Source organism: Pelophylax lessonae, assembly GCF_965119305.1.
Source record: "Pelophylax lessonae genome assembly, chromosome: 9".
Lineage (NCBI taxonomy): Eukaryota > Metazoa > Chordata > Amphibia > Anura > Ranidae > Pelophylax > Pelophylax lessonae.
The window spans coordinates 173,098,311-173,116,538 of NC_138776.1; the positions used below are offsets into that span (position 1 = coordinate 173,098,311).

The 18,228-nt window shown below is 39.7% G+C and overlaps 1 protein-coding gene across 2 annotated transcripts in view; it reads left to right on the forward strand.

Moving 5' to 3' along the window:
- Positions 1-7,756, forward strand: part of LOC309563240 (LIM domain-binding protein 3-like) — a 107,584-nt gene extending 99,828 nt beyond the window's left edge. For both annotated transcript variants that reach the window (XM_082267627.1, XM_082267628.1), the window contains 2 exons: positions 4,819-4,934; positions 6,095-7,756. In XM_082267627.1, coding sequence (XP_082123753.1) covers positions 4,819-4,934; positions 6,095-6,184 — 206 coding nt within the window. In that variant the 3' untranslated portion in view covers positions 6,185-7,756. The remainder of the gene's footprint in view (positions 1-4,818; positions 4,935-6,094) is intronic.
- Positions 7,757-18,228: the final 10,472 nt, after the last annotated feature.

The following is an 18,228-nucleotide window of genomic DNA, read 5'->3' on the forward strand; positions in this document are numbered from 1 at the left end:
CCATACTCGCATGGTGGCAGCAGTGTTAATTTTGGCAGCAAATTTCAATATAGTTTTAGTCTTAGTCTTAGGACTAAAATGGCATTTTAGTTTTATTCCTATTTTAGTCTTCTGCAAGTGTTTTAGTTTTAGTCGTATTTAGTCAACTAAAACTCCAGTACATTTTAGTCGACTAAAACATCTTACATTTTAGTCGACTAAAACTAATTTTAGTCATCTATAATCGAATGGGTGTAGTTCAATTGTAATTTTTAATGCATTATTTAAGCATTTCTCTACAATTTCCAAACTCATTATATACTACTGCTGGTCCTGGAGTGAAAAATCGAATATGTTATTATTTATGGTATTAAGCTTTGAGCATGCTCTAGCACAGCCCTACACCAGTGTTAATTTTGGCAGCAAATTTCAATTTAGTTTTAGTTATAGTCTTATGACTAAAATGCCATTTTAGTTTTAGTCGTATTTTAGTCTTAAGACTAAAATGCCATTTTAGTTTTAGTCGTATTTTAGTCATATGAATTGTTTTAGTCGTAGTTTAGTCGACTAAAATTGTGTTCATTTAGTCGACGAAATTAACACTAGGTGGCAGGGCCTAGCACTGTCACTCTATTCAACCCAAATTATAAAAAAGTTGAGATGCTGTGTAAAATCTACATAAAGACAGAATGCAATGATGTGAAAATCTCATAAACCCATATGTTATTTACAATAGAAGATAGAAAACACATCAAATGTTCAAACTAAGAAAATGTACAATTTTAGGGGGGAAAAAAAGGGTAATTTGTAAAGCTCAAAAAAGTTGGGACAGGGCCATATTTACTACAGCATATCATCCCCTCTTCTTTTAAAAACACTCTTTAAACATCTGGGAACTGAGGGAGCCCTTTTCTGGTGTTTTGGCAGAGGAATGTTGTCCCATTCTTTCCTAATATATAATAAAATAATATAATAATATAATAATATAATAATATTGAACCAAATATTTTCAATTGGCGAAAGGTCTGGACTGCAGGCAGGCTAGTTAAGCACAACAACTCTTCTACTATGAGGTCATGCTGTTGTCAGCGATGCAGTATGCGGTTTAGACCTGTTCTGCTGATATGCAAGGCCTGGGGATGGGAGCATAGGCTGCTCTAAAACCTGAATATAGGTTTTTAGCATTGATGGGGCCTTTCTAGATATGCAAGCTGCCCATTCCATATGCACTAAAGCCCCCCCATACCATCCGAGATTTAGGCTTTTGAACCGTGCATTGATATCAAGCCCTAACGTCCCTCTCCTGCTTGGTATGGAGGTAGAAGTGCCCATGGTTGCCAAAAAGAATGTCAAATTTCAATTCATCTGACCACAGAACAGTTTCCCACTTTGCAACAGATCATTTTAAATAAGCTTTGGCCTAGAGAAAAAGGTGCTGTTTCTGGATCACGTTCATATATGGCTGCTTCTTTGCATGATAGCAGTTTAGCTTGTATCTTTAGATGGCACAGAAAACTGTGTTCACAGTGATTTTTGGAAGTATTCCTGAGCCCATGGAGTTATTTACATCACAAAATTATGCCTGTTTTTAGTGCAGTGCCATCTGAGGGCCCGAAGATCATGAGCATCCAATATTACATTTCGGCCTTGTCCCTTGCGCACAGAGATTTCTCCAGGTTCTTGGAATCTTTTGATGATATTATATATAGATGATGATATATTGAAGTCTTAGTAATTTTACATTGAGGAACATTATTCTGAAATTGTTTGACAATTTTTAGATGCAGCTTTTCACAGAGACACTCTGACTCTACTTCTGAGACACTCTGACTCTCTAAGATGCTCTTTTTATACTCAATCAACCTAATTAGTTACAAATTGTTCTTCCAGCTCCTTCTTGTTAATACCACTTGTTTTGCCAGCTTTTTTTTTTTTTTTTTTGTCCGGTCCCAACCTTTTTGAGACGTGTTGCTGCCACCAATTGCAAAATTACCTTCTTTTTTACTTTAAAGAGAAGTGTGGGATTTTAAAATAACAAGCATACATAGAACATACATACTTACCTAAGTCCTTTACCTCCTCTACATGGAGAACTGAGTGAATAAAGACTGCTGATTGCTCAGTTTTTGGTCTTCAGTGAGCAGACAGCCAGTGTCATTCACCACTCCGTGCTCTGTCCCTCCAGTGCTCACTGGAGCACCAGGCTGTAGAGGTGATGGGAGCAGCTGGCTCAGCATCTCAGCATGCTGCAGAGTCTGAGCCAGCTGCCACCCAGGCATCTGGGTGGACCCTGACATTAAAGTTGGGATCCCTTCAGCGCCTGGACAGGTTGAGTGATATTAGCCTACAGCAGACTTTAGCCTGCTATCAGCTGAATCTGGGTCACAGGAGAGCAGAACTAAGTGCACTTCTGTGACCCACAGGAGAAGTAAAGAGCCAAATGAGCGTTTAACCTACTTCTACTTTAAAGTGGTACATTTTATCAGTTTATGGTTTTGCATTCTGTTTTTATGTACATTTTACACAACTTTTTTAGAATTGGGATTGTACATACCTTTAAATGCATAATGTGTGCAACTGATCACAAAATGCAGGAATTATCCTCCCCTCTATAAAGTACAGTTTATCCAGTTCCTTCTTTAACCTGAGTAGAATGTAAATGTTGTCATTACCTGCACCGCACCAGGCTTGGTACTTTTATATCACTAAAAAAACAATTCAGTACAGGGCTGGACTGGCCTACCGGGATACTGGGAAATTTCCAGGTAGGCCGGCAAGTCCCCCTGCCCTGGGGCTGCCTGAACGTCAGCGGCACGCGTAAAAAATGGCTGCGGCCAGCCCAACATGTACACTGCGCATGCTCCACCACTTGGGAAAGCACGTACATGCTCTTCCATTCTCGGGCAGACGGCACATGCGGTAAGGCACCTCATCAATGGGTAAGTAAGACCCCTCCGCAGCCCCTGCAACTCCTGTACCATGCCCGCAGCACTGCATCTCCTGTACCATCTCCTGTACCATCTCCTGTACCATGCCTGCAGCCCTGCATCTCCTGTACCATGCCGGCAGCTCTGCATCTCCTGTACCATGCCCAAAGCCCCTGCATCTCCTGTACCATGCCCACAGCCCCTGCATCTCCTGTACTATGCCCACAGCCCCTGCATGTTCTGTACCATGCCAGCAGCCTTTGCATCTCTTGTACCATGCCCGCAGCCTCTGCATCTCCTGCAGCCTCTGCATCTCCTGCACCATACCCACAGCCTCTGCATCTCCTACACCATGCCCACAACCTCTGCATCTCCTGCACCGTGCCCACAGCTCTGCATCTCCTGCACAATGCCCGCAGCCTCTGCATCTTCTGCACCACGCCCCCAGCCCTTGCATTTCATGTACCATGCCCGCAGCCTCTGCATCTCCTGTACCATGCCCGTACAGCCTCTGACATCTGCTGTACCATGTCTGCAGCCCCTGCATCTCCTGTACCATGTCTGCAGCCCCTGCATCTCCTGTACCATGTCCGCAGGCCCTGCCTCTCCTGCACCATGCCCGCAGCCTCTGCCATGTCCTCCTGTACCATGCCCGCAGCCTCAGACATCTTCTGCACCATGTCTGCACCCTCTGCATCTCCTGCACCTTGCCCGCAACCCCTGCATCTCCTGCACCATGCCCGCAGCCCCTGCATCTCCTGAATCATGCCCGCATCCCCTGCATCTCCTGCACCATGCCCGCAGCCCCTGCATCTCTTGCACCATGTCCACAGCCCCTGCATCTCTTGTACCATGCCCGCAGCCTCTTCCTCTCCTGTATAATGCCTGCAGCCTCTGCATCTCCTGCACCATGCCTGCAGCCTCTGCATCTCCTGCACCATGCCCGCAGCTTCTGCATCTCCTACACCATGCCCGCAGTCCCTGTATCTCCTGTACCTTGCCCGCAGCCCCTGCATCTCCTGTACCTTGTCCACAGCCTCTGCATCTCCTGTACCATGCCCGCACAGCCACTGACATATGCTGTACTATTTCTGCAGCCCCTGCATCTCCTGACCATGTCTGTAGCCTCTGCATCTCCTGTACCATGTCGGAAGCCGATGCCTCTCCTGCACCATGCCCGCAGCCTCTGACATGTCCTCCTGTACCATGCCCGCAGCCTCTGCCTCTCCTGTACCAGGTCCGCGGCCCCTGCATCATGTCCGCTGCCCCTGCATCTCCTGCACCATGTCCGCCGCCCTTGCATCCCCTGTATCATGCCCACAGCCTCTGACATCTCCTGTACCATGCCTGCAGCCCCTGCATCTCCTGTACCATGTCTGCAGCCTCTAACATGTCCTCCTGTACCATGCCCACACAGGTTATGACCACCTCCTGTACTATGTCCGCACTTTTACCACTTTTAACCGGAATTTGCTTATGTGCTTTCATATCTGTCTTATCTATAATACACTCTTCAAATGTGCATTAAAATGCAAAATGCATGAACAAGAAAATAATGACGTTATGCTGTTGGGCTGGTATATTAATGCTATGGGGCTGGTATGAATATATTTCCAGGGCTGAATTTTAATCCCAGTCTGGCCCTGATTCAGTACATTGGAAGCCTTAATATGAAAGCACTAAGCAATTTATTTCCACTTGTCTAAGAAATAGCAAGTGTCTTCTGAGAAGTAATAATTTACAACAGTTTTCTAAAGGGTACCTACCATGAACATTCAGTAAGGATAAATAAGATAATGTTTGTATACTAGAAAGATCCTAACACCGCTCTGAATAGAAGGATGTTTGAGATCATAGCCATATATAGAGGATATAGATAAACCAGCTCACAGCATACTTGTTTGCTTTGCAGATTATGTTGCTTTGTTCAGTACAAAATGCCATGGATGTGATTTCCCTGTTGAAGCTGGAGACAAGTTCATTGAGGCCCTTGGCCACACCTGGCATGATACTTGTTTCATCTGTGCTGTGAGTATCCCTTTCCATGTTACCATCATATCTTGTCATAAGCATATCAGGTTTTAGAATGTGCATAAAAAAAGAAAAACTGCAACATCAAAAGTAAAGTAGCATATTTTTCTACCGCAGCCTATAACTTATAGTATAACAATATTATTTTTTTTTTGTTGGAGTAAGCGTTGGCCTCCTTCACACAGTATACCGATCAGTTGTCTTCAGCCCGGGATGCACAGGGGTTCCATGCAGGTAGCCTGTTGGGGTAGATGACAGGTGGCCGGCTGTACGGACCACCACACATATCCTGGACTGCACATCTGTGCGGGTCCCATGCATGGGTCAGGACACAGACCAAGTGCCTTCTGGTTTGTGCATAAGGCTTTAACTGCTGCAAGCAAAGCCAACAGAATACTAGGATGTATAAAAAAGGGGATTCATTCCAGAAATAAAGAGATTATTCTCCCACTCTACAAGACTCTGGTCCGGCCACATCTGGAGTATACTGTCCAGTTCTGGGCACCGGTCCTCAGGAAGGATGTGCTGGAACTGGAGAAAGTCCAGAGAAGGGCAACAAAAATAATTAGAGGAATGGAGGACATCCGCTATGAGGAAAGACTACAAGCACTGAACTTATTCTCTCTGGAGAAGAGACGATTGAGGGGGGATATGATATCAATGTACAAATATTGTACTAGCAACCCTAGCATATGGAAAAACCTATTCAGAGAAAGGGAATACAATAAGACACGTGGCCACTCACTAAAACTAGAGGAAAGGCGGTTTAACCTTAAAATACGCAGGCGGTTCTTCACTGTGAGAGCGGTAAGGATGTGGAATTCTCTTCCGCAAACAGTCGTATCAGCAGGGAGCATTGATAGTTTCAAAAGACTATTAGATGGGCACCTTAAAGACCACAACATACAGGGGTATTCAATGTACGGTTAGCAGCAAACACACACATCTTAGGTTGAACTGGATGGACTGGTGTCTTTTTTCAACCTCACTAACTATGTAACTATGTAACTTTGTGCTTTGTCATGTGAGGCCCAATAAAGTAGACAAAATGTATAGGCCAGGCTATAGTATTTAGCTAATAATTTAATTATACATGTTAAAGAACTGCGACATTCTTTAAGAAACATACTAAGTAACATAATCCTTTTGGGTTACAGGTTTGTCATGTGAATCTGGAGGGCCAACCCTTTTATTCTAAAAAAGACAAGCCTCTTTGCAAGAAGCATGCCCACGCCATCAATGTGTAAGAAGTACCACTGGCTCCTTTGCTGGAGGCAAGCGGCTAAGAGAAATACAAGCCTATTGGTCAACACAAGTTTTCACCTTTCCAACACTGCAAATGATGATGCAGTTAAATCAGTTTTATAAATCTAAAAAAAGCAATACCATCGTACAACAGAGTACAATGCAAATGTTTGTTTTAAGAAATCTATGCAAAGTGCATATGTGTAACATTTTACAGCTAACTTTATTGCTGTGCCTGAGTGTGATTTTTTTTGTGTTTTTTTTAATTAGCAAAGATTTGTTAAAATATAAATCAAGAGCTCTAGAAGATGGGTATAAACCACATGTGTAGTATTAGTCAGTATAACTAAATAGACACATGGAAAAATGCCTTGCAGTTTTTACTGATCACTACAGGATTATTAGCTATCCTTGCAGTTTGACAGAAATAGAATCTTCTGCTAGATTCATCAAATATCCTGTGGTCTCTGGAAAAGTCATCAGAACTTTAGGTTTCAGTGACAGGTAATAAATGATACTGAAATTGTGGAAAATGATTGAATGTTTTAATGCTGATTACTTAAGCTTCAAACTCGAAGTCAAGGCCATCGTTTACACTAATGATGCATCAAGCACCACTTTCAGAATTAAATTAGCCTCCTGAGTTGTCACGTTTAGTGACAGAGCAGCAATATAAAATGTGTTAACTCTGTTTCTAAAACATTACAACGCATTGTGTATATAACCACTGCCTGATCTGAATTTACGGCTGTGGGAAAAGTTACCTCCTTGACGCCAAAAGGGTTTATTAAACACACAGTTCTAGAGCAGTTTTGTTAAAGTACATGGAAAAGTCATTGTTCGGATGATGCTGATGGGAGATTGAACACAGAGCTGCAATCCTAGCAGAAAAATAAGCAGAGTGCCAAGCAACCAGATGTATGGTATTTTTAGAGCCGCCGTGGATAGTGTTTTAAAATAAATGAAGTGCATCTTCGCCAAAAAAGGAAGTGCTGCTCTACTGTTTATATCATGGTCCCCCGGCACCTTTCTAAGCATAGAGGGATTGGGTAATACATAGTCTGTTTGCCAGAACAAAATAGTCCCAAGCCATCATTTAAAAAAAAAAAGGATTTTATACTTTAAAAACAAATGCTATTTTTATTAGTAGGATCACTGCGTTATTTAATAGATAATACAACACAGATTCTCTTCTCATTTGCAGTCTATAGAGCTTTGCAGAATGACATGCTTCAGATATATTACATCTTTACAAAGCCCCAGCTTTACAAGGTTTTGTTTCCCTTCTAGCTTTACAGGTTGGTTAATTTGGAGCATATGAGAAGCTACACTAAAATGCATTACTGCAACTCTTATTTGTAACCTTTTGACCAATTGGAAAGCTGAGGTTAAAGCAAGTGCAAAATATAAAAATGAATATTCAGGATAAAAGCTAATAAAATAAAAACTTTAAAAATTATTATCACATATACAGTTCTAGGTATTCCCTTTTTCCAGTGAGTAAGAAGCTAAACTGGCAAAATATGTGAAGTTTACAGTTCATACAGATATGTATGTAAATAGGTTGAATACCATACAGTGTACAGTGTACAGTGTGTTTTAATAAAAAAAAAACTAGAATTAAACAATTTACTTCAAGTTATACATTCTTGCAGATTTTAAGCCATTATATAAAGTTACCATAGGTCCTTTTCCAATTTCCTGATGTCAGTCTTAGAGGTGCCATCTTTCTCTTGCTTCTGCCTACCAGTCTCACAAAACTTAGCAGCTTCTCACTGGAAAGTTGCCAAAGTCAGTTTTAGAAGCAAAACAGTGAGGGCTAAGGTGATTTCAGTAGCTCTCTAGTTAAATGCTGTAGATTCTGAGACTGGTCTAAAGATGGTGAATGGAAGTTATGGCACATTCTGTTTTAGGAAAGTCAGACAGACAGAAAAATAACTTTCAGAAAGACAGCATCAAAGGTAGCCCCATATTTCTCTCAGAACAGGTTTCCTTTAAAGTGGACCTGTAGTTAGTCCACTCAGGGCAAAGCAACAGGTTCCCCAATTACCGCCCTTCTCGGCTTCACATGTCTAACCCCGTTTTACTTCCCCGCCACGCCCTGTGTAAGCCACAAGCTGACAAACTGAAGCTTACAAAGCACTAAAACACTTTCTCCCCACATCTGATATCAATGGATCCCTGAGTGGCCAGTAATCAAGCAATGGTGCTGTCACATGGGGGGAAAAAGTGTGAGTCACATACCAGGATGCACCAGATATTTCTCATTACATAGAGGTAGCAGAGTGGTGGAAATGTATGTGCTGCTGTGGAGGGCTTTTGTCTTGCAAGGGCAAGGCACAGTTTCATTATTGAACAAGAGCACTAATGAACAATCCTTTAATGGTAAAGTGTAGATGTTATTTTTATGGTATTACAGTTAGGGCCAGAGATGGGTGAAAAGTTAAGTAAAGACGTTAGGTGAAATATCTTGTGTAGGTATGTTGGCACGTGCATTTTCATTTTTGTATTTTAAAGCAGTATTAAACCCCAAAACAAAAATTAATATTGTGCAGCTTACCAATCCTTAGATGTGCTAGCTACATTCCTTTGTTTTTATCCTTTTTGCTTTATTTCACCTGTAATCCTGCTAGTAACACAATTCCTGTCTTAGGCTGTCTGCATTCTGGATGAAGTAGTAAAGCAAGCACCTTTGGCCAGCACATTGTCAGACTGGGGGGGGGGGGGGTAGTATTAGACTAGCAGATTTACAGTAAATGGACTTAAATAAAAAAATTTAGCTGAACTCCAGCTAACACTTTATAAGCAGTTATAGCATCAGATTTGTTTTTTCTTTTGGGATAAAGGTTTTACATTGTTGAAAAATGCTGACCATTGTAAGCACCTCTGTGAGTTGTAAATGTTTTATCTCAGCTATCTAGCAGCTACTTTGTCTGGACAGCTTAGTCTATTAATGTAAGTTGAAAAATGACAGACTTGGTGGCTGGATTACTAGGTGAAAATAAAGAAAAAAGCCTAAAAAAAGCAAAATGAAAGCAGTCACCACATCCAAGAATTGGAAAATCTGAAATGTATTACATTTTTGGTTTTATACTGCTTTAATGTACTTCTGCACTTTTTTTTTTCATACTGACAAGGCTGCAAAGCAAGGCAAGTTACATAACACTATGCACCTCAACTATACATGTGACAAATATAGGCAGTCTGGCTTACAGATTGTTTTCAAAATTTCCCTGATTTTACAGATTGTTTTCAAAATTTCCCTGATTTGAAATTATCAGATTTTCTTTGGCCTAGTCATGGAATAGTAAGTAATGTAGAAAAATAGTGAAAAACGTCCAGTAGAGGCTAAGGATTTGAAAGTTGTGCTGTATCAAAGCTGGCCTGGCTAATCTTGATTTAATAAAACACTGTAGCGTGTGGATGTATCTTTTGTATGATGATTTAGCGTGAGTGCATTAACAGAATTACTAAAAGTTAGATAAGCAGATTTTCTATCAGTATATCGTTCTTCTCAATCTGAATTGGGAGACAAAGTAGGTCATACCTTAAACCTGGCTAAAAGTCTCCAAAGAAAGGTAAACCATTGTTCATCCTAGAATTATTGATTAACACTTCTAAGATTTTTAAATCAGTATAAATAAGTATGGTATACAGGCTACATAGCAAATCATGCTTACTGAGGATTGAACATGGGTTTGGTCCGAACTTATGTTCAGATGGAAACTTGAATCAAGCTGTCACTCCTGCCAGATCAGCCGCAAACATATTTTGTCATTACCAAATATGGCCACGTGGCCATATAAAGTAATGGATGTAACGAGCACCCATTTGTTACAACTTGCTTTTTGTTTCAGTCCGAACCTAAGTTTGGACCAAACCCATGATCATCCCTAATGTTTATTCAATACCTTTGGCATAACCATAATTTGCAAGCTAAATGCTTTAATAATAATAATAATAATACATTTATATTATACATTCACCTAACTTTGCCGATTTAAAATTGTGATGCCTACTTTTGTTTAACTTTGTAATATATGCAGCTTTTACATTTACAATATTCTTGTAGCAATGGGATGAAAAGCAATAGAAAAAAGCATATTCAAATATATTTATTCTTACTTTACAAAGTAACACGAGTGCCTTTTAGTGTGTGTTGAAAAGGAACTATTTATACAAATATTTAATAGTAGAATTTAAAAGAAGTTTATGGAAAATTAAAACCAATTTCTTTATGTAGCTAAGACGACTAGCTAAACTACTTTACTTAATATTTTCTACTGTTTTACAACTAATATTAAACAAAAATACATTTTTGTGAAATTTTAAAAATTTTTAATAAAAATTAAAAAAGTAACAAGAATTTAGATTTTAGAGTCAGTAGATGCAGTTATATTATGGTAAAATTCTGAGCTTTATTTATTTTTATTGGTGTGTAAATATTCTATATCTTGGTTTAAAGTTTGCTTACAAAAAAAAAAATTTAGATGTGCAATAACCCTGGGAATTAAACCTCCAAAAGGTCCAGTAATCGTTTTAGTTGTTGTTGTTTTAATCTAACCTGTCTCACATGGGTTTTAGCACTTCTAAATATTGTGGTTAAAAAAAGATCAGGTGGTATAACACAAAAGGGTAAAATATTGTACAAAACATGCATACTTGTTCACGCCTGAGGCATGGACGAATGTATGTTCATGTTTCATTTTACTTTTGTTCATCTTTATGTTCCAACACAGAGGAGTTTAGTGTATTTTGTGCCTTAATCTCATAGACTTGTTCCAGTGGTCTGCACTGCATGTTAGCAAAATATGACTAATAAATTCATTGGCCTAGTTAAAGCCAAGCTGGGTTTTGGGCTAATATATACACATATATTTAGATTGTTTACTTGTTGCATTGTGAGGTTGCCATGTAATGGCTATTTGTATTAAAGATATCCAGTATTTAAAAAAAATTGCTTGTGTTTACAAGAGCACTAACTATAGACTTTTTACATAACAAGCGGAGCCCTGCATAGATCTATATGCATTAGACAAAGGTTTAGCTGGATACACTGCTTGTATAAATAGGACCTAAAAATTTAGTAATACTACATAAAATTTGGAGAAAAGACACCACTTTTTATTTAATCCAAAAGGCTCGACAGGTTCTCTTGAAAAAAGTTCTCCAGGAACAGGCATGAAATAATCCCCCCTATAATGTAAAACCCAGTTAATTACCATTTTTTATCTTTTCTTTGGGATTAAGACCCAAAGGGATATTTTTGTCTTCTGTGGCCTGACTGCATGCAGTTTTGCCATACCAAGCACTTGCTGCATGCAGTTATGTCATACCAAGCCTTTGCTGGGGACATGCACATAGTGTAGGCTAGCACAGAGCAATTTAGTTTAAAACCATGATGATGCTACAAAATGTAGTGCAGGGGCTGGTTATAGAACAACATATGTTCCAGTCGGTGGAAGATACATGCTATATGTGTGTATACTCTGAGTGTATTCTTCATAGAATACATTAACCCTATGCCTTCCCAGCACAATTGCTCAAATGCACTAGTATTGTGTGCTACAAGAACATGAAAAAAATTTGTTTGGAGGTTTTGTGATCCATACGCTGTCCAGTATTAAAACTACCTTCAGTATTAAAAGACACAGTGAGAATCTATCTATGCCAAAGTCTGCCAATTTAGCCAAGACCTGTTGGGATACGGTTCATAAGCATTTTTGCTAAGTAGTTACACTCCTGAACCTATTATGTTAATCTGTCATGGTATGGGCTGTCTGAGCACTCCTGCTCTATGCAATGGCCAAGGTTCTTCTAGAACTTATTAAAAGAATAAACCTAAAAACAAAAATGTGATATATTGCAGCTTACCTGTTCTTCAATGTGATGGGTGCATTGGTTTCTATTTTCAGGCTAAGAACATACAAGTACAGAAAATACTTGATTTTGACAGAAATGTAGTATTCTTGCCACTTCCTGTAAGCTGAAAGGAAAGCATGATCATCCTTATCTTTCTTATGTAAACTGATAGGCCTATCAATCCACTATGCCAAGGGTCTTCAAACTATGGCCCTCCAGTTGTTCAGGAACTACTCTTCCCAAAATGCTAGTCAAGGCTGTGAATGTCAGAGTTTTACAGTGCCTCATGGGACATGTAGTTCCGCAACAGCTGGTGGCCCATCATTTTAAGATCCCTGCACTATGCTATGGAGATAAGCAAGCTACTCACTAGGGGGGGAACCTCTGGGTGAGTCTAGGATGGAAAAAGACTTGGGGGTACTGGTAGACAACAGGCTTGGCAGTGGCATGCAATGCCAAGCCGCTGCAAGCAAAGCCAACAGAATACTGGGATGTATAAAAAAGGGGATTCACTCCAGAAATAAAGAGATTATTCTCCCACTCTACAAGACTCTGGTCCCGCCACATCTGGAGTATGCTGTCCAGTTCTGGGCACCGGTCCTCAGGAAGGATGTGCTGGAATTGGAAAGAGTCCAGAGAAGGGCAACAAAAATAATTAGGGGAATGGAGGACATCAGCTATGAGGAAAGACTACAAGCACTGAACCTATTCTCTCTGGAGAAGAGACGCTTGAGAGGGGATATGATATCAATGTACAAATTCTGTACTGGCTATTCAGAGAAAGGAGATACAATAAGACACGTGGCCACTCACTAAAACTAGAGGAAAGGCGGTTTAACCTTAAAATGCGTAAGGGGTTCTTCACTGTAAGAGCGGTAAGGATGTGGAATTCTCTTCCACAAGCAGTCGTATCAGCAGGGAGCATTGATAGTTTCAAAAAACTATTAGATGGGCACCTTAGAGACCACAACATACAGGGGTATACAATGTACGGTTAAAAGCAAACACACACACATCATAGGTTGAACTGGATGGACTGATGTCTTTTTTCAACCTCACTAACTATGTAACTATGTAACTATGAGATAAACATAGGCGGGAATGTCCAGCCTGTTTGAAAACCATGGCTCCTTGTCTAGATACATTAGCCACAAAAGGATATAAAGTGTATTATTACCAGGATTACCAGGTGAAAAAAAACCTAAATAATAAAAGCCACTGCAGCCACTGCATTTAGGAACTGATAAGCTGCAATATATTACATGACACACTATATAGTAGTGTTCACAGTAAGGCCTCATCATCATGTACACTGCTGCTGATAAATGGACGTTTAGGAGTAGTTGGGCGTTTTTGTTTAGCAGCCCCTGAACTCTCCTCTTTATACTCGTTTAGAGTCAGTTTAGTTTAGTGGCATTTCTTCAAAGCAAAAAAATGCATTCAGTTTATTGGCATTTGAAATGTCAAATGCTTGTAACATCGTGAAAACGCCTCTAAACGCAGTAACTTGCGTTTATAAGCCTTTAGTTTATAGATGTTTTCAATGGGGATACATTTCTGACCATTTTACCATGTAAAGACGCTTCTAAACGCAAACGCCGCTAAGCGCGCATAAACGCAACATGTAAACGTGACAAAACGGACATTTTTAACCGTCGGTTACAAGCTGTCACATTCCAGCGTTCAGGAGAGGTTTTAAAATGTCACGTGTACATGAAGCCAAAAATATTTTACATACTGTTTGGGAGCAATAAGTTGAGAACTCAGACAATTCCAGGACAGTGACCACACAGAATTAACAATTCTAAATAGTCCTCAAGAATTAAACTGCAGAATCCAGACTTTGTATGCAAAAATAGATGGGTATCTGTTTAAGGACACAAGGACCTATGAAGTTCTGTATTGTTTTTAAATTAGGTCTAAATTGTTTGAGAGTGTGCTAAAAAACAGCTGTGCTGCAACTCAAACATTCGTTTTAGTTTAGTTTTAGTTATTCGTTTTTTTTTTTGTTTTTTTTTGCATATAAACATAGCTAGTAATATTTATTATATTTTTAGTTAAGGGGTTTAAATAGGAATATTTAAATTTAATATACGGGTTGCTGCTTAAAACATGTGAAACAGAAAAAAAAAAAAAAACACACGATGCAAATACTTGCTACCCTTTTACATTTTCACAGAAATACAAATATTTTGTTCACTTTCTGGATTCAGATGATTTGGTGGCAGCCCTATTTAAAAGAAAGCAATTTAAAGTGGTTTTAAGGCACAAGGTTTTTTACCTTCATGCATATGTATGAAGGTAAAAAAACCTTCTGTGTGCAACAGCTCCCCCAGCCCCTCTAATACTTACCTGAGCCCCCAAGTATCGATCCAGCAATGTCCACGAGAGCCTTGCCTCTACAGGGTCTTGCCCTCTTGACTGGCTATTGGCAGCAGTGGGGGCCATTGACTCCCACTGCTCTCAATCGCAGCCAGTGAGCCAATCAGGAGACAGAGGGGGTGGGGCCAAACTGCGGCTGTGTGTGTGAATGGACACAGAGCAGCAGCTTGGCTCAGGTGCCCCCATAGCAAGCTGCTTGCTGTGGGGGCACCCGACAGGAGGCAGGAGCCAGTAGCGCTGGCATGAGACCCAAGAAGAGGAGGATCTGGGCCACCCCCTGCAAAACCACTGCACAGAGCAGGTAAGTATAACATGTTTATTATTTTAACTGACAAAAAAAAATAAAGCGTTACAATCACTTTAACTGCTTAAACTATGCTCGCATTTACTCCCACAAAAAATGGTCACAGATTTTCTGGTGCTTGTTAAGGGTCGATGTTAATACTAAAAATACTTTAACTTGAAAGAATGTGATTAAAGGCTAGCTTCCACTAGTTTTGTATAGCAAATTGCAGCTTTTTTAACATCTCTCTAGCAACAGTTTCCATTGCAGTTGTTTCTGCCTCCTTCAACAAGGCCAAAAAAAGGTGTCACCCTGTTACAAATGGATTCCACATACCTGTGTATTCTACATTATGTGAATCTATTTGGGAAGTGTGATACCATCCGCTGACTTTATAATTTACTGGGAAGTCAGGAAAACTGTTCCCTCCGGTGCCATGTTGCCACTGGAGTTGCAGAAAATTCTAGTGGCACCACTGTCACTGCTGGAATTTCAAGGAATTCTGGTGATCCCATCACCCCAGTCAAGTTGGTAAGAAGTTAGTATGTGGCCCAGTGTGTCACCAACTATGCAAAACTAATAGCTGTGGGAGGAGCTGCTCTAGATTATTTATCAAAAACCATGTAATGTATACATACAGTATCTCACAAAAGTGAGTACACCCCTCACATTTTTGTAAATATTTTATTATATCTTTTCATGTGACAACACTGAAGAAATTACACTTTGCTACAATGTAAAGTAGTGTGTGTACAGCTTGTATAACAGTGTAAATTTGCTGTCCCCTCAAAATAACTCAACACCCAGCCATTAATGTCTAAACCGCTGGCAACAAAAGTGAGTACACACCTAAGGTAAAATGTCCAAATTGGGCCCAAAGTGTCAATATTTTGTGTGACCACCATTATTTTCCAGCACTGTCTTAACACTCTTGGGCATGGAGTTCATCAGAGCTTCACAGATTGCCACTGTATTCTTCTTTCACCCCTTCTACCTCTGCAGCAATGCTGGCAGCACTCATACATCTATTTCCCAAAGACAACCTCTGGATATGACGCTGAGCACATGCACTCAACTTCTTTGGTCGACCATGGCTTATTCTGAGTGGAACTTGTCCTGTTAAACCACTGTATGATCTTGGCCACTGTGCTGCAGCTTAGTTTCAGGGTCTTGGCAATCTTCTTATAGCCTAGGCCATCTTTATAGAGCAACAATTCTTTTTTTCAGATCCTCAGAGAGTTCTTTACCATGAGGTACCATGTTGAACTTCCAGTGACCATTATGAGAGAGTGAGAGCGATAAAACCAAATTTAACACACCTGATCCCCATTCACACCTGAGACCGTGTAACACTAATGAGTCACATGACACCGGGGAGGGATAATGGCTAATTTGGCCCAATTTGGACATTTTCACTTAGGGGTGTACTCACTTTTGTTGCCAGCGGTTTAGACATTATTGGCTGTGTGTTGAGTTTTTTTGAGGGGACAACAAATTTACACTGTTATACAAGCTGTACACTTACTACTTTATATTATAGCAAAGTGTCATTTCTTCAGTGTTGTCACATGAAAAGATATAATAAAATATTTACAAAAATATGAGAGGTGTACTCACTTTTGTGAGATACTGTATGTATTAGTATAGTACGTATGCAGTAAACAAAAAAAAACAGAACACAGATTTTTTTTATGTCACTACAGAATTCCTAAAAGATGAGTAATTTGTAAGGCTAGGTTACTGCACATTAATGATTCTTGCACCATGATTAAAGCTAAGCTCCAGACAAAAAGCTAAATTCACAGTAAAAATACCTTTACAGTTTTGGTTCTACCCGCCAAAAGATTTGCTATTCTGTCTATCCAGATTTGAAGCTTTCACAGCTTTGCAAGACAGCAGAGCCAGGCTGAAAACCATATTTTCTTTACTAAAGTAAGTAGTAGAGGTCCCCTCCCTAAAACCAGCCTGTAACGGGACAATGAAGCAACAGCAGCAAACCAATGAACTCATCCCTTTGCTTACTTTGCTCTCTCCTCCCGTAAGCATGTCCCTTGTCAGCAAATATACATTCAGCAATCCTGATTGGTCACTTAGGATCCTGCTGTACTAGGGAAAACAAAAGGCTGGTACCAATTAAAACTCAGATGCTCACAATAAGTGCATCTAAAAAAATATATATTTGATTTTTTTAAGGCATATATATCTGTATTGCTTGATTTTTTATTTTTTTTTTAACCTGACTGGAGTTGAGTTTTAAATAAGCCCAAGGATGTTTTCATTTGGGCAGTGTAACATTATGCAGATATGCAGTAACAAATTGCAATTATTGTTAATCTTTTTAGAACAATCTCATGTGCTTGCTTGCTATGAGTTACTCTGCTTTTGCACAGCTGGTAGATTTATCAGACTTGCCAACACTGCCTTTGATAACAATGAAAAATGTTGATATTTTTAACATTGCAATATAAAAAAAAACTGTTGATGTAAAACCAATAAAGCCATCATACTATAGAGGCAGAAAATGAAACGTACATGTAAACACTTCTTTTTACAAAATGTCCTCCTTAGCATCCACAGGATCTTAGTGGCTTAATATTGTAAACTGTATCTTTCAGCTTAAAATTGAAGCTGGAGGAACCCTCCTGCATCCCTTAATGCAATGTGAACAACTTCCTGAGCTACAAACAGGCGCATAGCTAGCAAGAGGGCATGCCAGAACTCCAACGTGGAGCTAAAGGCTGCACTTTGTGCACTGGGTACTCCCCTTCCCCCATGATCCCCAGGAGGGCATTTAACTTCCGTTAGCTTTAAAGGTTTTACATTTTTAACAGGCTTACTCAAATGTGAAAAGAATTTGCTTTGCTACATAGAACTATTTACTTTGTACACAGAAGCTTGTTATTTTGTGTTTTGCTTTAAAGAAGAACGTTCATGTTTCCATTTATATTAGCACAAGTGTAAGTTACAGTGAGAATAATTGCTTTGTAATTGTAATAATTGTAATAATTATCTTGCACAGAATCAGTCAATAGCTCTCAGAGAACCAAATTCCATGTACTTTTTTTTTTTAGCAAACAACCAACAATATGATTTATTTACTGTTTTTTTGGGCAAGTTATATTATTAACAAGCCATGACTAAAGGTGGCTTTAAAAAGGCCAATTAATACAAAAAGATGCTCACAGTTTTGAGCATTGTTTACAATTGGAGGTAGCTGTTGCATAGGGGAAATTCCTAACTTTTTGGAAAAAATTACCTGGAAAGGTACCCACTCTTTTCTTCAGTTACAGAGCCGAAGAAAGGACAAAAGATTTGTGTCAGCACCAATGTCACCAGTGGTGAGCACTGCTGTGGGTCTCATTGCTCAGGTAATCCATTCAATGCCCAGACACCATTTTGTCTAGTTATTCATGGCCACACCTGCCCATTTACCACCGGTCTAACATCTATTGTTATTGGCAAAAGCCTACTGTCCCATAAGGACCTAAATAAAGACATCAATAACATATTTCTATTTTT